General features: G+C 44.3%; 1 protein-coding gene and 1 long non-coding RNA gene across 5 annotated transcripts in view; both read left to right on the forward strand.

Annotated features, from left to right (window-relative positions):
• The first annotated feature begins 245 nt into the window (after positions 1 to 245).
• On the forward strand, positions 246 to 10,753 carry LOC149329806 (uncharacterized). The gene is made up of 4 exons (XR_016285469.1): positions 246 to 665; positions 3,941 to 4,000; positions 4,078 to 4,122; positions 10,592 to 10,753. It is a non-coding gene; the product is annotated as an uncharacterized LOC149329806 (long non-coding RNA).
• Positions 10,754 to 18,407: 7,654 nt separating this feature from the next.
• Positions 18,408 to 22,719, forward strand: part of LOC149329807 (uncharacterized) — a 58,849-nt gene continuing 54,537 nt past the window's right edge. For 3 of the 4 annotated variants that reach the window (XM_089559638.1, XM_089559640.1, XM_089559641.1), the window contains exons 1-2: positions 18,408 to 18,714; positions 21,899 to 22,169. In XM_089559638.1, the coding sequence (XP_089415764.1) occupies positions 21,930 to 22,169 (240 nt within the window). In that variant the 5' untranslated portion in view covers positions 18,408 to 18,714; positions 21,899 to 21,929. Of the gene's footprint in view, positions 18,715 to 18,904; positions 19,117 to 21,898; positions 22,170 to 22,719 lie in introns of those variants that run through there. The other variant, XM_089559639.1, reaches the window with a different exon arrangement.

Below are 22,719 nucleotides of genomic sequence, written 5' to 3' on the forward strand. Positions count from 1 at the left end.
CTAAAGTTGAAACCAACATGCAATAACTAAACTGATCTGCACATGGAAAGTCCACACGATAATGAGTATCCCATCGCTGCAATTTTGAAATAAAATTTATTACTGTATCACGTGCCGCTTGCGAGATTTTTTTTTGTATCGAATATTCTTCAGCGACCTCCATAAAAAGTGTTTCTCATTAAAATATTTCTTAATTTTTTAAATGTAAATAATTCTTTTCTTTGCCAAGAGTGACCTGCAGGCGTAGCTTTTGGTCCTCCAGTGCTGTCTGCGGTCCAGGAAAGAACAATTCCCAATTTTATCTTATCACTGAGGCTCATTCATCGATGCGCATATGTCTACACGGATTGCGCCTCCACTGTTTAGGCATTATTCTGTTTTGGCATTCCTTTCGTTGCACAAACAGTGAAGATAGTGGCAAAGAGCTGGCGGTCATACTGACAGACAATTGTGAATCTGCTTCATCGGAAAGCCAATAATCAAATTACTCGATAATTCCGGAAGTGCGTCAGCAGAACAAAAGAAACTGATTAGTTTGATATATTGATTATACAGAGGCTGACTGAGGCACTACATAGGGTGAAGCCGTGAGCAACTGACGCACCTGTGAGTCGCTTGGAGAAGGTGCCTTGTCACTGGCGTATACCTCCGCTTCGGTTCTAATGGTAAGTCCGACTGCTTCACGGTAAACTCCTGGCTTGAGTGGAGTCCTGAAAAGTAGCAGTTACTGATTACCAACCATCTGAGCACAGCCAGGCTGCTACAAAGAACATCTAACCACTTTTTTTGGAAACTTCGCTTTTGAAGAGCACCATTCTGCCAACTAAGTTAAGCAGGGACCGGTTACACCAAATATTTGGCTTGGGGTTAAGCTTGTTCTAGGCGGTGATATTATGAAAAGGTGACAGAACTTTCAACAGTGGGAGCGGTGTTGGTCCAACGATAAGGGGAATCCCCATAAGTAGAGTTGCATAATTCGCTCTCGCCCGACCATATGCTATCTATAACTGCTATGTGAGTTGTTAGAGAGCGGGTTTGAACACCGGAGCACGACAAAGTTTTGTTTGGCTTGGAGGGATTAACGTCCCAAAGCGGCTCTGGCTATGTGGCACGCGGCAGTGGAGAACATGCATTCGAATCGCACAGCACAAAGGGCCTCTAAGATTTCGCCTCCATCGATAGCCGGGATTCGAACCCGCGTCTTCCGGGTGAGCACCCGAGCTTCCGCGGCGAAAATTTTTCGTTTACCTCGGAGTTTGTGCTGGGAGCCTTCGTTTCTTAACGTATGACTGCGCTTGGGTACATGGCGATGAGTAGGCACTCAGTAAGGAAAAGTCTTACGCTAGCCTAGCAAAATGTTGCCCACGTGCTCTAAAGTCTGTTTTTCGCTACGCAGAACGAGGCAACGCGCGTTGAAGATGGCGGCTGGCGCTTTACCGGTTGCTCTATTCGCGTTCCATGCGTGGGATAGGAGCAAAATAACAGATGATGCCTAACGCCTCTCCGTATCTGATACTGTTCATGGCGCGAAGTTTTTTCGGCCAAATGTTTTCATTTGAATATTGGATACGGGGAAGCCTTATTGTTGTCGGTAGATAGACGCCAGGTGCAGTCGCCAATGAAACGCCATATAAAAACAAGCGTAAAATGCTATACATTTTATGCAGTGCTTGATACAAACGGCAACTACACACTTGTTTTACATTCCTTTCTTGTAAACCGAATTTGCCAGTAAGAGTCAAGAATTTTAAAGGAGTGATGCATGGATGTTCTGATAAACTTACGCAGATGATCCGAAATTTTTTTTCAATGCATTCCTCTAATGTATCAATTATCATCCCTTGAAAGAGTTAACTGGCGTGGTATGGTGTGATATAATATGGTTGCATTGTCGGGAAGATACATGCGGGCAACGAGAGAAGGCGTTGAATAGGTACGCAAAATTTTTGATACTGCAGAATTCTTAAAATTGAAGTGAAATCACACAACCCTCGAAATTATGATATTTAATCTCTATCAAAGTGCGGCCAGCATGCACAGGATCACCCAGCAGACCAACCTGTTTATACCGGGTGTTTCACGTAACTTGAAACCAAAGATTAAAAACATATGGGGCACTGGAGCTTTGTGAAACCGAAGACATATTGTTTCTTGTCAGAGTATTCTTAAAATTTTCTCTTAATTACTTATTTACTTAGAATATTTATGCAGAACCACATATAAGAAGTCACACTAAAGGCAGTCCATGTAAGTACAAGATGACTTCAACGATTCCGAAATGATGTGTTTTGCCCACTAAAGATTTATCAATGCCTTCGATCGCGGGTTCACGGCGGATTCGATCTCGGCCGCGGCGGTCGAATTTCGATGCAGGCGAAATTCTAGAGGCCCGTGTGCTGTGCGATGTCAGTGCACGTTAAGGAACCCCAGGTGGTGGAAATTTCCAGAACGCTTCACTGCGGCGTCCCTCATAGCCTGAGTTGCTTTGAGACGTTACATCCCAATAACAGAACCACACTAAACCAAGCCTTCTTTTCCATGAAGAGAAAACGGTCCGCCTCCTGTTTACTGCCATATCATCAAAATATTTTAGCTCATGGTTCTTGTCTTTTGTTATTCGGTAGCTAGGCGCCTCGTTGCAGTGAAAACACGGCGACCAGGCCAGAGCTGTCACCTAATACGCCTGATAGCCATCCTCCTCTTCCGCCGCAACTTCTTCCCCCTAGCTCCCTCAAAAGGGGCACAGAATTGGATTTGAAATATTTTGGAACGGATTGGCGAGTGAAAAAGTGCAGTCACATTTCCCCTGCAAGAATCCATTTGATCGCTCCTGAAATTCGTTTCTGTTTGACCGACAAAGTTAGATGTAATTTTATTGGCTGTGCCAAGAAAGTGCTGAACACCTCGTAAGTGCAATTTCTGCTTGTACAGTCGGGGACAAAAGTCTCCGGACCACTTGTTCCTCAAACGAGGCTTATAGCTCTACTATCAGACAGCGGATGGAGACCGCACTAGTGGAGATGAAAGAAAAAATATTAACTTTTACTTCCACAAGTTTGGTCTCCAGCCGCCGACTAATACCAGAGCTATCGGCTTCGCTAGAGGAACACGTGTTCCGGGGACCTTTGTCCCTGACTGTACGCTAAGACAAACGGTATGGACACAGCCGATAATATACATTTGTCTGAAGTCACTATACTACAAATTGTATACGGTGTTTGAAACAATGACATCATTGTTTTTCTGCAGTACTATACTGCATACACACAGCCTCATCAGAAAGCTTAGTTATGCGAATTCAAATTAGGAAAATTAAGTATGTGTCCCTTATGGGCCACCGCGGTGGTTCATTGGATATGGCGTTCGGCTGTTGGCCCATAAGACATAAGATGCCGTTTCGAACCCAGCCGAGGGGGTGCAATTTCGATGGAGGCGAAATTCTTTAGGCCCGTGTACTGCGCGATGCCAGCGCACGTTAAATAACCCAAATTGGTCCAAATTCGGGGAGCCCGTCACTACAATGTCCCTCATAGCCTGAGTCACTTTGGGAGTTTAAACCCCATAAAAATTTAAAAATAAAACTTTTAAAAGTGCCGCTTATATGTTCTCGTTCTTAACCGCCGAATTTCAGGTAGCCGTACTTATGCTCAGCAGAACGATTTCGGCATTCTGCTTTCCGCTAGATGTCTTCTGTCTGGAACCCTTCAGTTATTTACGAGTGCTGTGGCAGTAGAAGAAAAGTGTTTTGAGCTCAAATTGTTTACTGTTTAACAGCACGACATGCCACGAATTCATTTTTCCATATATATTTGAGATGATTAAGCCCTTGTAAATGTAAAGTGTTTAACACAGTTCGATATATGGGCATTTCTTTTTCCTGCCTTCATTTTTCTACGCCACTTATTCTTGCTGCGGCGCATTCTCATTGTTTTCTGCGCAGGCTGATAAGAAGGATCTGGAAGAAATGGAGAGGCGGATTGAAGACTTGGAATATGAGATGGTAACGTTTTTCCATAACCAATGCGTGTGCTTCTGTTTTCAATGGAAAGTATGGTGAGCATTCCTTTGTTTTTGCAGGATGCGCTGAAAAAAAGAATCCAAGCACTGGAAAGTCGCCTGGCGGTGAGTCATAATATGCACCAACCGTTCGTTGTTGATGACACAAGGATTAAAACAATGCAATGCCTTCCATCTGGTTCAGTGCAACCACTTTTTTTGCAACATATCAGGCTGTGTCGCACTGCCTCCATAATTTCGGTTCGATTTGAATTGCGGTGATGTATCTTCGTATTTTATGAAATACTTGTGCAGCAATAATCCATTACAAGAAGTCACAAGGGCCTTGTCAAAATCCTATCACGCATAAAATGAATCTGCAGAAATGCTGAGCCATTAGAAAAAACAAAGGCACTTTATACCAAAGCCTAAATGAAAACCTCCAATACTTGCAGCGCTAAGGCAGAGCATGGTTTAAAGATCACTATGATGCAAAGGCCTTTGCCCTACAGAGGCGCAGTCAGGCAGATGGTTATGGTGGTCACTGCAGAAACTGCGTGTATAATGCAAAACATTTGGCACCTAGCGAAACACCGGACCTGTTGAACTAAGCACAGTCAAGGCACGGACCCAGCATTGCCTCGATGCTTTCATTTACGTTGAGAGTTTTCATTGCACAAAATTCCTCAGTTTTCATTGTGAAAGTATTTTGCTGGCTTGAATCACTTGCGGGGTAACCGAGCGCACTTTTCAGCAAAGCCGACAGGAGAAATTGGCTGCGTTTCAGACATCACATATCGCAAGGAACATGTTAAAGAATGCAATGAAACATCTGACCGACCAGCTGCGGAAACATGTACAACATTCTAGGGCAGAAATTTTGAAAATTAGAAGAGTGTCAGAGAATTTTATGGGAATATTGAAAGTAGTGATTCATTCTTCTGATATGTAGAAAAAAACCTTTATTCTAAAGTGTTTCCAGCGATTTTATCTAACACTTAAGACAGCCATAGAAAACCAAAGAACGCTTCTGACGTCAACAAAAACGTTAATAAAAAGAATATGAGACTACGTCGCTTGATCTGTGAATATATTGATTGTTATAGCGAAATATGGAGACAGAAGAAGGTGCGTCATCAGAAAAGCAAACTGATTAAATTGATATATCGGTAACATAGACGCTAATTGAATCGATATATAGGGCGAAGCCGTGAGCAACTGCTGCAGATTCGAGTCGCTTGCAGAAGGTTTATTGTCACTGGCCTCTACCTCCGCTTCCTTTATCCGGCTGTTTCAGGACAACCTCCAAGCTGGAGTGTACTGCAGAAAAGTAGCAGTTACTGATTACAAATCATCTGAGCATAGCCAGACGGCTGTCAAAAAAATCTAACCACTCTTTTCAGAAAATTTTTTTTTGAAGAACACTTTGCCGTGTCTAAAGCAGTCGCCATGACAACTAAGTTAAGCAGGGATAAGGTACACCAAAAGGTTTGGTTTCGGGTATGTTTATTCTGGCAGTAATATCATGAAAAAGTGACAGAGCTTTCACCAGTGGGAACGGTGTTGGTCCAACTTTTAGGCGAATGCCCTTAAGTGAAGTTACATAATTCGCTATCGCCACACAATATACTACCTGTACCGCTTAGCTGAGCTTATAGAGCACTACTGTACGGAGGCAGTAGTCTCGGTTGTAAACACCAGATCATGGCTAATTCATCTTTGGTTTGGTTTGTGAGGTTTAAGGTCCCGTTGCGGCTCGAGCTATGTGGGACGCCGTGGTGGATAGCTCGGGAGAATTTGAGCGCCTGGGCTTCTTTAACATGCACTGGCATCGCACAGTACATGGGCGTCTAGCATTTCGCCCCCGTCGAAATACGACCGGTGCAGCCGCGACTCGAACCCGTGTCTTCCGTGTCAGCAGCCGGGCTTTATATCAATTGAGCCACTCCAGCGAAGAATTTGTTTTTAACTATGAAGTTCGTGTGGAGGCTTTCCTTATTAAACATATGACTGCGCTTTGGTACAAGCCTGTGAGTAATAACTGCCTAATGAAAAGCCTTACGCTAGCCTAGCTAAATTTTGCCCAAGTGCTCATATTTATATGAATGAGATGTCTGCATGGATGTAAAAGTTCACACCCGAAAAAATACTGCAATGAAATGAATGCAAGCTATGATGGGGTAACATTTGCCCGAGAACTAAAGCACCTGGGTGCCTACAAACAGCAAACATGCTCGGCGACCCGGTGGACCCCGGCATAGTTCAATTGAAATAAAGCAGCTATCTTTAGAAATAAGTAGCAGTAAACATTCGCCGTGTTTTCAAATGGCGTAGAAATAATTTCGCATCAGTACACTAATTTGAAAGCAGTCTGTTCGCTCTTGACAAAGTTAGAAGGCCGCGTCTCGCTAGCGATAAAGATTGAGCATAACGTGCAAACAAAGGGAATGGGCAACAGATTCAGGCAATACGCTTGAGAAGGCTGTTCCAATCCTTAGGTACACGTGAAAGGGAGGACGCTGAAAAGTAACAGTTCGAGAACGTAGGCGAGGAACTTGAAGCGCGTGGTTGGAGCTGTGAGAGCTCTGCGATGCTGGAATATTATTATGTTCAGCATTACGAGAAGGGTGTCCGAATTAGCGTAACAGCGAACGTGCGGCGATGCTGCGACGATTAAAAGGACGTATAAACAACGCATCGTTTAAAACTCAAGCGCTGCCATGATATGAACATCTGAAATTTCTAAATATGACAGCATGAGTTTGAACGAGAACGTTATTTGCCTTAACCATGGTGGAAGATATATCTTGCACCGTGGCCTTAACTTTGTACGGATTCGTTGGTGAGGAACGTATTCTAGTTTCCGTGGAATACATCACTTGAAAGCAAGCAGTTTTCGGTAACGAGAGGGGATGCGAACAAGTAGTTTAAATAGTCACTCTACTGCCGAAGGACCATAAATATCGGCATATTCTTGAATATCTTTCCCTATGATCAGAATATCACGGGCAGAACTCCACGGCGATGTTTTGGCAGAAATTTTTATTTTAAATTTCCAAATAAATCAGGACACAGCCGATGGTTGAAGAACGCTGTGTTTAAACTTCGCGGCTCTCCATTTTTCTCTTGTGTATTACCGTTTCTGTCGGGGCTTCAACGTGATCTGTGTTTACAGAAAGGCAGACTGCCGCTATGTTGACAGTGGCGTTGCCATCGCCAGCATTCCTGGTGACAAAAAGCTACAGCTGGTACCTGGACATTACTAGTTGATATCATTTTTGTACTCGCCAGAGTGTTCTGAACTGTAGTTTGAGTAAATAATATGCGCATCGCAGGACTGGCGCGGAAGTCCTCTAGTGTTCATACACTTGCATAGAGGAACTATACTAACTTTGCACAGTTTTCCCGATGTCAGTGTTTGTAGACGCCGTCTACCATTGAGAAAAAAAAAGAATACCAAACGAAAAAAAACAGGTTTTCATTTTTTCACCTGTGTTGTAAAGCGCCAGTGCCGGATACTCGCTTATTTTAGGCTATGAGCGTTTGATTGACGTAAAAATATAGTCGATAAAATTCAGCTGACTGTGCCTTTATAAAATATCAGTATTTCGCTACCTGATATGATATAACTTCAGCAACGAAAGTATTTATTTTAGGTCATTAGATAATGGTACGCCTGGGAATTCAAGTGATGACACGTTTTATATGGAGTCATCATCGTTTTTTGATTGGGACCACGAGTAATGTGAATACGTCCGCCCTCACTTTGGTTAAGGGCCATGAGGCAGTTTTCGCGCCCCTGTTCGATATTGTTAAGGCCTTATAGCACGGTGTCTCGCCTAGTAGCTGCAGTCACTGGCCGATCGATTACACTGTCAGTAGCAAACCTGCGAATTCCACAATATACTTGCAGCGGTAGGTCCTATATGTACAGTCCGGAGCACTTATACCAGGTGCAGTTATAACGAACGCTCGCTTATTGCGAAAGAGGAGAGAGCTACCATAGCAATATGCGCAGCGGAATGAGACTGCAACTCTGATTCAACGCGAAAATGTGGCCTTACAGGTGATCAGAGAGGAAGTTTCAGCTAGTTTATTTTTTATTAATAAAAGAATAGCGCTTTACACGAAGAAAAAGAAACAACGAGACAGGACATGTAGTACCTGGGACAGACCGAACTTGGGCCCCAGTGTCGAAAACCCCCCTTTTTTGCAGGAGCGAATAGCCACGAATATCTCAAAGCCTCTGTTGATGCACCTTCCGCATTTTTGGGGCACTGTACGCAACGAAAGCGCCAACCCCCTCCGTCCTCCCTTCCCCCCTCTCCCGGTTAAAAAAAACAACTAAGGAAATGAAAATGATACGAGATGTCTGCAAGGCTAACGAAACTTTTTATCAGATGTGACCGCCAAAAAAAAGCATATTTTGAAGGGTGACGCTGAGGGCAGGTGGACTGTACAGCAAGCTACGCATTGCCCTTCTACTGTGTTTGAACATGAATGACAGGTAGAATTGTCTGCCGTTTGTCATCGGGAAGACTAGCAGGTTGGAGTGATCTGTAACCTATCTTCTCGAGCGCTACAGGCACAACTCAAAGAACTGGATGGTGCTCGAATCTTGCTTGGCGAGGGTGCAACTAGGCTGATGTAAAGACGAGATGCAGCAATGACAGGCGACTTGTTCAAGTGGCTTGTTGAGCTTGGATACAACATAGCGCAAATACGAATATTATGCTGGAGCTCAACAAAAACTGCGCTGCACAATGTGCTGCCTTGTGTGAGTGCGGTGGCCACGATGTTCTACCACCGAATGGTCCCACCGACTTGAGAGGGCATAGTTCACAAGATCGAGGTGTCATTTTGGGAGCGCGTCACCAGTGCGTGCTACTAGCAATCTGCAAAGAAGCTGCCGACGTAGAAGCTTGGATATCAATGTTTCCCGCCGTGTGAGGACGAATTCCCCATCTTAGTTTAGCACGTCATTAGCCTACCTTCGCGATCGCCATCAGTTTGTGGTATTCAATAATTACCACTCTAAAGCCCTTTCTGTTCACTCTGGCGTTCCCCAAGGCTCCATACTTGGACCCTTTTTGTTTCTATTAGATATTAATGATATCGTGCAAGACACCCCTGTTAACATTAAATTGTATGCTGATGACTGCGTCCTTTATGCTGAAGTTAAAAGTGTAGTGACGAAACAGTTCTAAATGATACATTCATTACAGTTATCACTTCGTATGACACTTGGCAAATGCCTGTGAGTTTCGAGAAAACGGCCCATATGAAAATAACTCGAAAAAAACTGCCCATAGAGTTCCACCATTCCTTCAACCAATATGCATTAGATGAGGTCACCCAAAATAAGTACTTAGGACTTTGGATTACAAATAATCTTAACCTGTATAAACATTTATATTATGTGAAATCTAATACCAACACAAAATTATTCTTTCTTCGAAGGGCTCTTAAGCTTTCCACTCCTGGCGTTCGTTTACTTGCATATATGTCCATCGTACTGCCAATACTAGATTATGCTGCCGTCATTTTGGAGGCGTAACAAAAACTAATATCACTAAAACTTAAAGTGTGCAAAAAATGTCTGTTTGATTCATATGCAACACTTTCCGGAGAACATCTGTAAGCGCATTATTAACCAAAGCAAATTTAGTTTCATTAGCTCAAAGAAATCAAGTCTTAAATTCTTGTATCACATAGTGACCGGTTATTAGAAGATTGATTCTGCTATCATTTTTTTCATCTGGGTATGCAACAATACAGCGTCGTATTCGAACAAAAACCCCTTTTCGTAGAAATAATAACCGATGTAAATACTCATTTTTTCTAACAACTGTAAGTGTTTGGAGTGCACTCACAAATGATGAAGCCGTACAGCCCTCCATGAAATTATTTGAATGCCGTTTGTAGTTTTCTCTCTTTAATTATGTCATAATATGCTTAGTGTGATTGTTGCTTCTGCTGACTGGTTGCCATGCTGCTGGTTGCATTGTTCAAACATGTCGCTCTTTCCATTTAGTACTCCCTTCGCGTTCTTCTCTTCTTATCTTTTTCTATGTGCTCCCACCCTGCTAAAATCCCTCAATGGGATTGCAGAATGTATAAATAATTATATAAAAGTAAATAAATAAATAAATAAATAAATAATCAAGAATAGCTCCCGTAAGAAAGGGGTTGTGAGCTCAGGCAAGTGGTACACACTATCCAACCCCCCGTTATCCGACAAACAGGGATTTTAGGCAACGCGTCACTAATGCGCCGCTGGCCTCACATGACGTCAGGTAGCTTGATCTACTTGGTACAGATGATATCGCCGTCAACGAAAAGACATAAAGTGAAATGAGTTATAGTACGCGAATTGCGGCCATTCTGCCACTAGCTGAAGCCATCGTAGGACAACTAGCTGTCCCTCCCGTTTCCGGGCAACCAGCGTCTGCTGGTATGTCGTGTGCGGGCGACTTCACCCAGCCGTTGTGGGTGGGCCTGTTAATAAAAATAAGAGAGCCACCCAATTAGCTGGAAATATTTTTCTTTTTTTTCGGAATTGACTAAATTTTCAACTCCATCACGCCCAATGCAGGGACCTGATGAACGCGATTACAAGGACAAACACGGCCAACCACGTGATGAAGACGACGACAAGGACAAGGGCAGCAAATTGAAGCAGACGCTCATCACTAACTATTTTAAGCCAGAACAAAAATAAACACCCTGCCGACCGACATGGCAGTTCTGGCTGTAACAAGTGTAGTCTACTCAATACTAACCTTGGACGGAATGAAAGCAATGCGTGCAACCGTCATGTTCATGATATAAAACATGGCTTCAGTAAAACATGGTACTGTTTAAATCAAACATACCATTTGAGTGAAACAGTATATTAAGCAGGACTTGAGCCTTAATTTTACATAAAAACAGTATAACATTTCATTTCATTTCACACTGCTCGTGATCCCTCACAGAATCTAATATAGTGCTTAATAATAAGGTGGAATACATGGTGAGGGAGTGATATAATACGTCGGCGAATTCAGGAATAATACGTCGGCAAATTCAAGCAGAAAACTTCAACTTTGTGCGCATGTACGCTACGCGGCATCTTGTTTTCGTTATCTGCATCATTCCAAAATTAGACAACACGCAACATGAATACACTCTTGACTAGAACATCGCAGAGGCACTACCATAGCTTAGTCGGTCGAGCACCGCACGCAACATACAGAGCTTGTCTGTTTGAATCCCAATGATGACAAGTGATTGTATAGTGTGAAAGCTCTAATCAGCAGGTGTAGAGCCTCTAAGAGCCGTTCCTTGTCGAATGTGTGTCCTAGAAGCGCGAGCGCTACGTCCGGCAGCACTGCCCGCTCATCGATGTCATTTACGCAGAAAAAATGCACACGAAAACAGCGCAAACTACACAAACGACGCAGAAAGGGGAGACGAGACACAGGCGCTGCGTTCCTTCTCACTGGTTTGAATGTAGTAAACATTCTACGTCCTTTTTTTTATTGCGAGAACAATACTAGTTGCACTTTCAGCCCGTCGCGTAGTGAGGCCGGTAGCTACCAAGCGCGGCCTAACTCCTGCTCCTGCCACGCGCCGTGCGCTTAGCGGTCTGACGTCACAGCTGCAAGAGCGGGGCTCCAACATGCGCCGTCGCGTAGCGAGGCCGCAGCTACCAAGCGCGGCCTAACTCCCGCTCCTGCCGCGCGCGGCGCGCTGAGCGGTGTGACGTCATGCCATTTGCCGCAAAGCCGGGCGCGCCGGCGGCCAGACGCTGCAATGCCGCCTACCGCGAAAGCTGCTCGGCAGAATGCAAAGAGGAAGCAACAGCGAGCTACGGAGACAGAGGTAACACCTTTAATTAAAACACCATGCCGTATCCAGATTGAATCACTGTATAACCGATGCATCACCACAAGTCTAACCACAAGCACCGCCACCAGCTACACTATCAGCTGAACCATGGCGTAGCTACGAATATTGCTTTCGCAATTACCGGGCTTAACCAAGCCTAGCCACAGCCAATTTTTCTACTTATTTAGAAATCAATTTTCCTTACACCAAAAAATAATTACACTATTATTCCACCATTAATGATCACCAGAAATAAAAAAAAATCTCCTTTGTGTTTGTTTCTTCGTTTCTCTCACTATTGGCTTCCATCATATTCAAGGAAGCATGCACAATGCTTAAAGAAGGAATTACCCTTTAAAATACCTTTAAAGTTGTTCGAGCTATGAAAACATGAATAAAGTCTCTTGGAAACAGCACGAAATAAATCTGGATATAAATTTAATATCATCAAGCAGTGCAACAGAGTGCATTGTAAAATCTGACATGAGCGACAGCTGCATCTTACGGGTTGGAATTTTGCCTGGCTTTTTCGATATATCTGTAACGTCAGAAAAGTAAAAAAATGACGATATAAATTGCTGGCATATATTGTTAGCACATCAATCTTAAAAACAAAAAGAAAGTATTCACTTTGTATAGAGGGAAGTCTGAAATAAAAAGAAGCAGGTAAAACTTTCGAAGAAGCAATGTCGGCCTACAAGAATTGCCAAAAGTTTAACTTGAGCTTTCTGTAGGGCGGCATATGCAACGCTGATGAATGCGCTACTTCCAAACCACTATATGCGTTTACTGGCTCATGAAAATTTTCTGGCCAGCTTCTCTTCGCAGATTTTCAGTACTTCAGCATTGCTCAGCATGCACGTCGACCATAGGCTTGCAGTGCATTCACGCCTGCGTCAGCGCTGGAATTCGGCAGCGCAGCGTGCGCGACTCACACATCATTGTCGCAATAACCACATTGTTTTCCGTAAGTATGTAAACCGAGAGTAATGCTGTAAACATCAGGCACTCCCCACTCAATGAACGTACGAATATCCTTTGTAGTGCAAAAACTCTTCATCTGTATATGTAACCAGGAGAAGGCACTCAGGATGAAGAACTTGCAGGAGGGCCTGCATATGGCGCCCACAAAAATTTTTTTCCCCAATTGTCAGAACGTAAGGTGAAATAATTACCAAGTCTGTCATTTTTCATTCTATTCTTCCAAGAACAGCACCACTATGTTTGTAAGGCCAGTTTTAGAATACGCGAACATTGTTTCAATCCCTCAGTCAGTAACTAACATCACAAAGTTAAAGGCCATTCAGTGCAAAACGTCACAAACAATACATAGCAAAAAATGGCTGAGGCTTAGCTTAGGTTAAGCCTAGTCAGATCCGAAGCATATTGTCGTCGAGTTGCATATCGAGCACGCCGCTTGGCTAGACGTTCTTCACGCTCTTCATCACTCTCTGCAGCACGCCGCAACTTTTGCTTCTCATTCCAACGAGCAGCCCTGTCTCCAGGAGGCATCTCTATCCCGTGTACGCTTAGCAGAGGCAGGCGCACCCCCTTGTATACCGCTGCTCCAGCATCACGTGTTCACTACAGCGCACCTAGCGGCAGAAGCAGGAAACACATTGGTCGCGACGCCTCGGGCGACGGCGCGAGCTGGGGCCCCGTTTCTCCTATGTCGTTACGGCACGCATCACGTGGTCCTCCTTGGTCGCGACGCCTCACGCGACGGCGCGAGCTGGGCCCCCGTTTCTCATCTGCTGTGACGTCACGCACCACGTGGTCATCCTTGGTCACGACGCCTCGCGCGACGGCGCGAGTTGGGCCCCCGTTTTTCATCTGCTGTGACGTCATGCATCACGTGGTATGACATGGAGGTCACGAAAGGTCAATGGTAACGACACCGCCGCGCTCGAGGAGCTGGGTTGGGCTATTTTAGTATGCTTCGCATAATACAAGCGCACCGATTCCGAGATTTTGCTTGTAGCTTCACCCGGTCTTGTAACGTTATCATCAAGAACAAAACAAGCGCGCCTAGTTTTTGTTTCAATACTTGCACCACTACTACCAAAAAATATATGTGCAAAAATTCAGGGGGCACTTTGACTGTCTAAAGTGGGTAGAGGCGGAAGCGTTTTCCGCACCACCTTCGCTGTTTCTGTGGCACTGGTGGCGTCACATGTAATTGAGTACTAATTACTAAGTAATGACAAACCACTAATTAATGGTTAATTACTGATTAATGCCTGAATACTAATTAACTGCTAATTAATAACGATTAAGCTTCGCCTTTAGGAGTGGAACGCGACAGCGCGTTGTAGCGCTGCCAGGGAGCCCACGGAACGCCACCATCCGTTCAGCGCGATGCCTTGCCCTTTGAACGCAACGCTTTTCGAGGAAAGGAAATGGCGCTGTAATTCTCTGTCATCCCGGCGGACACCTGAGCCGCACCGTACAGGAATGGAGGAAGTGTGAGTGAAAGAAGAAAGAGGGGCCGTAGTGAAGAAAATGAAAATTGTATTTGAGGAAAGGAAATTACGCATTCACTGACTCACATACCTCAGTAGACACTAGACGAAAATTGTATTTGAGGAAAGGAAGTTGCGCAGTAACTGTTTCACATATTTCGGTGGACACCCGTCAAAATTCGCGCATTGGACGTCACGACAATTTGGACCAATCAGAAACGCGGACAAATACGACTTGCTCGTCGGTAAATTGGTTTTTGAGGAAATAAAATGTGTCTCGCATATCTCGGTGGACACCTAAACCTCGCCGTAACGGGAAGGGAGGAAAATGGGAGTGAACGAAGATGCCGTATTCACTAGACGCACCTTTGTTCAATACAAACCATCGAGTTGGCATGGCGGAGTCGATGGTTTGTATTGAACAAACCATCGACTCCGCCATGCCAACTAGATCACCAGGACCAGATGGATTCAGTGCGGCATTTTATAAAGAATTTAAGCACGAAATTGCCCCAGTGCTGTGTACAATTTTCAATGAAGCCTATAAAATAAACGTATTGCCTCCGTCTTTTGGGATCTCCCATACAGTGCTCATACCTAAAACGGATGATATAGAGAAATTACAATTGGTTACAGCGTATCGACCCATAGCACTCACTAATGTGGACTACAAAATTTTTATGAAGGTATTGGCGCGTAGACTGCAGACAGTGATATCGGATATTGTTGGACCCCACCAGACATGTGGAATCAAAGGGCGCTCAATTTTTTCCAACATTCACAAAGCGCGCAGTGTGCTTGAAAGCTGTGACGACATCAATGGGCGAGTAGCGATGCTTCAGATTGACCTTGAAAAGGCATTTGATTGTGTTTCTCATGAAATTTTGTTTACCGTTTTAGACCATGTGAACGTCGGTTCAATTATCCGTAAGGGTGTAGCCCTGGCGTATCGAAACTGCACGACGAGACTGATTGTTAACAAGAGTTTGGGGGCCCCCATTAGCGTGCAGCGTTCGGTGCGTCAGGGCTGCCCCCTCAGCCCTCTCTTGTTTTGTATTTACATCGAAACGCTGTGCATGAAAATCATAGAAAACAATAGTATTAATGGCTTTAGGTTACAAGCAGCTGAAGTTAAGCTGCTGGCCTATGCAGATGACGTTGCAGTATTTACGGTTGATCAGGGGAGCATAAGTGAAGCTGTCGGGTGTGTACGCGCGTTCAGCGAAGTCACAGGTAGTGGGGTTAACTGGTCCAAGTGCCTTGGCCTCTGGCATAGATGGTGGCCATCCCACCCGGACCATTTCGCCAACGTACCGTGGGCGACGACCCCGGGCAAGTATTTGGGCGTTCCGCTCGATGCTTATCGCGATAGCGAGGACTATTGGAAAGAGCAAACTAAAGACGCACGTGACCGAGCTGGGAAATGGAAAGGCACCAGCCTTTCAATTTTCGCCAGAGCTACAGTCTGCAATCTTTTTTTTATTAGCAAACTCTGGTATGTGATGCAGGTTTTGCATTGCTCGCGTGTGAACGTTCAGAAGCTACACAGGATTTTCGCAGTTTTCATATGGGCGTCCGAATGGGAACGTTGTAGCAGAACGAACCTGTTCCGGAGGGTAAAAGATGGGGGGCTAGGGCTAGGGCACCTCTTTTTAAGGCAGCTGGTGAACCGTTTTTTGTTTTTTCGCGACGTCACAGACCCGTTCTTGCGCACCGTGTGCCAAGTGAAGCTGCGGCGATTGCTGCCGGAGTTTGTGGTATCCACAGAAGAGTTCTCTGGTGGAACTTTTGGTTACTACAAAGAGATTGTAGCAAGCGTTCGGTTTCTTTCGGCACGTTTTTCCACCGATTATTTGTGGAAAAGCAAAAGGAAAAAGTTGTACAATGATCTTTGTGATATTGTTTTCCCAGAGCCCATGTACAGGGCCTTGTACAGTGGAGGCCCGGGAGGGGATGTTTTAAAAAGGGTGAAGAAAATGCAGGTGCCACCAGGAGTAAAGACTTTCTTTTTTAAGTTACATACCGGGACGTTGCCAGTTAAAAAGTTTCTAGAGGGAAAGGATTTCTTTTTACCGTGGGGATCGAACTGCTTAATTTGTAAACAGCCTGAAACAATAGACCATGTTTTTTTGCACTGCTGGGAAGGGGTTTATTTTTGGGACGTGTTACAAAGGACCATAAAGAAAGAGCTACCACTTGACGCGCACGGAATTCGCTATTTAAGCACTGATAATGAGGATGGGGTACCTTTTGATCTCATAATGCTCTTGGGCCTCCACTGTATATGGCGCTCCAGAATGGCAGGCTACCATTGTGACAAAGACGCACGACCGGCCCGAATTTATTTTCGGGAAAGCATGGACTGGTTTCTTGCAATCCAAAAAGCAGCTGCGGAGCCTCCCGAGTGGCTCTCAAGACTAGAGCCGTTGTGTATGTTGCGGGAATTTTAAGCTGACGAAGCCAGTCTCGTGCTGGCTGACCACGACAGTGTCGTATGTATATAGCGTTATGTGTATTTTTGTTGTGCAATGTCATGAACCAAAGACAGGCAATAAAGAAAAAAAAAAAAAGTTGGCATGGCGGAGTGGGAGCGTGCTCGACTCGCACTGCGGAGACCGGGGTTCGATTCCCAAGCTCGGCCAATTTCTTACTCAGTTTTATTTATTTATCTGGTCTGACTAGAAAGGTTAATTGGACTAATTGGTTAAGTAAGCAATTAACTAAACTCAGTCAAACTTACTTGGAGCATCAGTATACGATCCCTTTAATTGGTTGCATGGTTAGTAGCCGAAGTACAATTGGCCGCGTTTGAAATTCGCGCACTGTGTCGTCACGACCGTTTCGACCAACTGAAAAGCGTGACATTTTCTGTCGACAGCTCCTGCTTACAACGATGAGGCATTAAAGGCTTCCGCCTTAAAATACGTAAGCTACTCACAATCGCGATGATCGTGGCACAAACACCCATGCACTCTGAGCGTGTATATGTGTCATAATGACGTTCAAGCATTCTTTCTTTCCACTCTCCATTAGCGAATTGAATCGTTTGGATCATAACTACATAAGCACTGAGTATCTTCTTTCGCGTCCTATGTGGCGCGTTTGATGGACGCACAGTTTGATAGAAGCAGTGCTAACTTCAGATGTGATTTTCACTTTATCATGTACGCGATGTTGAGAGGACTTTGAAGTTGTCATTGCGATTCTCGATGTCGTGTTGCGATATAGTTAAAACCTGATTTCCGAAGTGAAGAGTGGACGCGAATTATTTCGTTAAATAAGGAAATTCGTAAAATCGAGGACGGCATTTTTTGGCACTGCAAATATGAAAACGTAACGTAGCAAGGAGCAAAAGCTATACCACGGCATCGTATTTGGAGCAGCTCACGCCTGCGCGTGTGAGAATTCCACGAATGCTGCTCGATTCGTTTGTGCGTGAAAGCGCCATCTGGGGAAATGTATTCCAAGTCAAGGTGGGAAGCGCTGCCGATTGCCGAGTCCTTTGTTCCGCTGCGCGGCGCAAAACCAGGGCCTTGTCATAGCCGCCTAGATGTTACTATTGGCACGCTGCGAACAAGCTGCTAAACATCGTGGCAAAATAAGTGAGAAATCATCTGTTTTTTGTTCAGTATTTCCCTGGAAACTTCGTTAAATCAGGTTCGGTGGTCATTTGTTTCGTTGTTTTGGATTACTGAGAACATCGAACCCTATGACAACTTGCCGCAGGATCAAAATTTCATCGCTAGATCGGGAACTTCATAAAATCCGGTTTCGATAGAATGTATTTTAACTGTATCTTCTTTCCACGGCCAATTTGTCTCTTTTTGCCCACCTGTACTTTAAGATTTGAAAAAGATTTATACGTTTTTTTTTTGTTTTTTCTTTGTAATGTATTATTTGCCGCAGCTATAACCTTGTGAAAAGATCGGCAGTATTGTCAATACATATAAACGAAGGGAAACAGTGTGTTATGCGCTTCACTATCACTGAATGTAAGTAATGTAGGATCATTTCGAGGGCCATTAGCCAGTCCTGCAGTCTCTCAGTATTTTGGTTCCCTTTTTCAGGATCTTTTACGTGTACGTCGGGAGAGCGTTTTTGCGAGGGCGTTTTTGCTGCCCTCAGCCCGCGCGACACAAATCGCTTTTATCAGAAAGGCTCGTTTGGTTGGCAGCTATCTGCTCGCAGATTAGAAGTGGTCTGCAGTCGCTGGCGTTCAGTTCCGTGCAGCTGTTTTTGTTATCACGGCTGAAGCCGAATAGGGAGAACGTGGCGTGGCGAGAAAGACTGCAGTTTCTTCGCGGGCACTGGACCTGATACGGTATTGTCATCGGAGCCGGCTGGTTACTGCCAGCGAACATCTCTGCTAAGCACCACCTAAGTGGTGAGTAAGCAGCGTGCTCGGTAATCGCCGGGACGGCGCTCTATGCCGTTGTTGTAATACCCGCCCTTCTATTAGGTGGTATTCGCCATTACTACGTAGTGCGCCGGTTTAGTCCCATAGGCTTCGCTGGAGCAGGGACGGTGACGTGCCTGATAATGCGTTCAAGTGAAGAAAGTCGGACGTAACCGCCTTTCCGGAATGTAGTGATGAGTTTTATTAGCGTGATCCCCGAGGCGCATGCCCGATAGCATCGAGCCGTACTTGTGGCGATACGCGGCGGCTGCTTTCAGAAGACAAAGTGGAAAGGAAGGTGTATTCCTCCACTGGGCAGAAGCAGGCAAGCCAGCGCAACCCATTCCACCATGTTGCGAAAAGGGCCCGCCCCGCATCGCCATATGTAAGGTTAGAGGCAATCTGGCACGGACTACCGTGTTCACGCTTATAATTCTCATTACTGTACTAAGCAAGAAAAGGTTTACAAGGTTCCATTATATCTGCGCAAAAAGCTCAAGATTCATTCGCTCCTTTGCAATTTTTTCTTGAGTACATTTAGCCTTCTCTTAAATGTAGCGATGACTGCAGTGTGCCATAAGCCACGTTTTCTTGCAACAATGACAGTGGCTGGCGCCCATTATTTTTCGACAGTTATTGAAAACTCGGCAGTCTATACGAGGCAGCACCAAAACATAACAAAACTGTTGCTCCTTTGAATCGGCCGAGCATATTGTATTGTGAAGATTTTTAAAATGTTTCCTAACGTTCCAAGCCAGAGGTGGAATGACCGTGCCGTAACCTTTATTAATCATTTGGACTTGCATGCAACTCTCTTCAAAATGACGCAGCATCCTGCTTGCCCGTGTTTGGTGGAAGTACTGAACTTCAAATTACAATGACAACGAACTGCTCTTAACCTGCAAGGATAATACAACGTTGTGTAATTGCATCCTAACTACTCACATCGAAAACGGAGCTTTCGTAGGCCAGAAAAGAACAAAAATTGGAACATATCGGTCGCCATCAACATAGATTACATAACCAAAATGCTTGCGTTGACAACGACTTAGACGCGGATCCTAGAACCTAGGCTGCACCGCCATTGGCTATGAAACGTTGCCAACCTGTCCTTTTTGCTGAGGACATCAAAAGTTAGATTTGACAGGTGGCAAGAATTTTAAATTCCTTTCTTTTTCGGGCATAACTGAGCTTTCCGGTTCCAGAGAAACGTCAACACACGCACACACGCGCGCGCGCGCACCCCCACTCCCCCCTCACACACACACACGCACGCACGCGCACGCGCACCCACACGCACACTGTATAAGTTCCTCTTTTGCACAAAATCAAGGATTTTTCCTGACTGTGTCTGAAACAACTGCTTTGGAAGGACCAACAACGAGGACTGCGCTCTATTTGTAGAAGACAACACCAAACAAATGCCATTAAGAAAAGCTTACCTTGCATAGCAAGGGTTATAAGAGAAGTTTTCTTACAAAATATATGGGTTGTGCATGCGATCTATGGCAGGCACAGTAAAATAGATTGATTGGAATGTACCGCAAGTCGAAGGGCATCTTTACTGAGGGAAATTTGAAAATGTACTTGTACACAATGGTAGTACGTAATTGGGTACTAGTTCACAATTTGTAACATTGTTGCGTAATTATAGTTTATACATGATAAGGAAACTTAGACTATAGTATCAGACAAAGGTTTGCTCTGAACGTTAAACTAACGTTTGCGTTACAATGCATTAACAGTTCGTTGATAAAATTTAGAGCACAGCATTACCAGAATGCTCACTTTCAATGCGCGGAATTCCCTCCATCTGACGTCGTGAGGGGTAACGCACGATATTTCAAGATGATCCCCAACCTCTCACCCTCTTCGTCTTTATGACAATATATTTTTGATACTCCCACCATCCTAAACGAATTTATCTATGCAAATATAACGGTATTTGACAATTTAAGCAATAAAGCAGTTACTGCAATGTAGTGTTACTCCAGCTTAGACAAAAATTTTATAACATTATTTTTGTGTTCGTTGTTAGCTTGCTAGCCTAAAGCTTTTAAACTAAGAAATCCTCTGGCAGCTGCAGAGATGTGGTCGTTGTTACATGGTCACAAACGTACCTCACTCATGAAGTATTTCCGAATCGGCGGATGACTCGTAAAATAGTTACAGCGCGATATAACCATGCGGCGACAACAGAAGTGATCAGGCTCATATGCCTGGTCTCAGAAGCCCCGTTTTGCTTGGAGATAAGGAGGTAAGCAAGGGAAAAATGTCCTCGTTTTCATGGTGTTATCACCTTTCGTCTGTTGCTAGGGGTGAGGTGCCTGAATCCGCCATGGTGTGTTGAGTTGGCCAACAGGTAACGATAGCTTCGGTGGTAAGTTGTCTAAAATGTTTTACGGTGTAAGAATGCGTACCTTCCACTCATATTTTCTTCATAGCTCTCATATTTTCTTTCCTTGTAGGACTTTCGTTCGGTGCAATGTACCTCCCGCGTTTAGCCATTGGTGCCAGTTGTTGAGGAGACCATAAACAACGCTTTGCATTCATTTTTAAATACTGCAGGCCCATTTACGATGCCCTACAGGGTGGCATACACACTCTATACACTCAGTCTAAAGCTACAGCGAGGCACCAAGCGTAAAACACAGTTCACATGGCCGCATGAACATTTGCGTGCGCATAGCTGAGTTATAAATAAAAAAACGGATCATGACGAAGAGGGGTGAATACGTAATCATTAAGAAGACGTAAAATTCACGCAAAAAAATATAGGGAAGGTAATAGTATTAACAATACAAAGGAATATAAATTTGTGTACACACGTAATCAATGAGAATGAAGAAACAAAATAAGAACTACGCAAACACGCGTGTGCTCTTTGTACCAGAAAACGATACCGCAAAACAATACAGTAGTATTCAAGACACAATGTATATGACTAAAAGCATTATTCGGCTTCTGGTATACCAGAAGCCGAATAATGCTTTTAGTCATATAGTCGTATACGGCCTCTGCCTTTGCAGTAAATGTTTTCAAAGTCGGCCCATCGACAATTCAGGCGTCCAGTCGATTTTATTCTCGGACTGGAAATGAAATTTTGTGTTTTTAAATGCGTCTGTATATTAAGAATAATCAGTTAATGTGTAACGCCTTTTTTCCCGAATAGCGTCCAGGAAACACCTTGCCTAGCGTGGAGGATGAGCCTCGCGGAGACATACAAGCTCAAGGACTTCGATGATTTCCCGGATGGCGTCGTGGTGACGTTCTGCGATAAGCTCCCGCCTGATGTGCTTTGCTCATCGTGTCAAGCCGTCACAGCAGTGGGTCGCAAAGATGGCAACGGTCACACCTACTGCCGACAATGCGCGAAATCACACACGGCCTCAGAGAACGAGTTCACCTGCCCAAAGTGCCAGTGGTGCGGTTCCCTGAACGAAGTCAGTGTAATTTCACTGCTCATTTATAATTCTTTATCTTTTGCTCTGCATACCCTGGGTTCATGAAGATAAAGTTAGTGGACTATAGACACCTAATTTTGTTGCCCGTGTTCTTCTGTGAGACGATGCGGTAGAAATTACAATATATTGAATACCGGGTGGTATTTCCCTACAACTGCTAAATAAGTTATAATTGAATTTCTTCTCTCCTGCTGTTTCGGTTTCATTGGGCGAATTATAACTGTGACGTCTGACGCATTTGTCACGTGATCCATGAGATAAAGTATAATATAATCGCTGATATGTAGTTTCAATTCACTACGACGTTTAATCCAGCCTCTTCGAAGAGCTGGAATGACAAAACAGCAATTATATAGCCAATTTTTATGCATCATGGTATCCGAAATGTGCGTCACAGTTAACGTTAGACTGATGAAACCGAAACCGAAACAGTGTCAGGAAGAAATTCAATTATAAATTATTTAGCAGCCGTTCACGAATACCACCGGGTGCTCCGTGTTATACGAAAGTCTAACGCATCGTTTGAAAG

This window comes from Amblyomma mixtum, chromosome 9 (genome assembly GCF_055824585.1).
Source record: "Amblyomma mixtum isolate Tamu chromosome 9, ASM5582458v1, whole genome shotgun sequence".
Taxonomy (NCBI): domain Eukaryota; kingdom Metazoa; phylum Arthropoda; class Arachnida; order Ixodida; family Ixodidae; genus Amblyomma; species Amblyomma mixtum.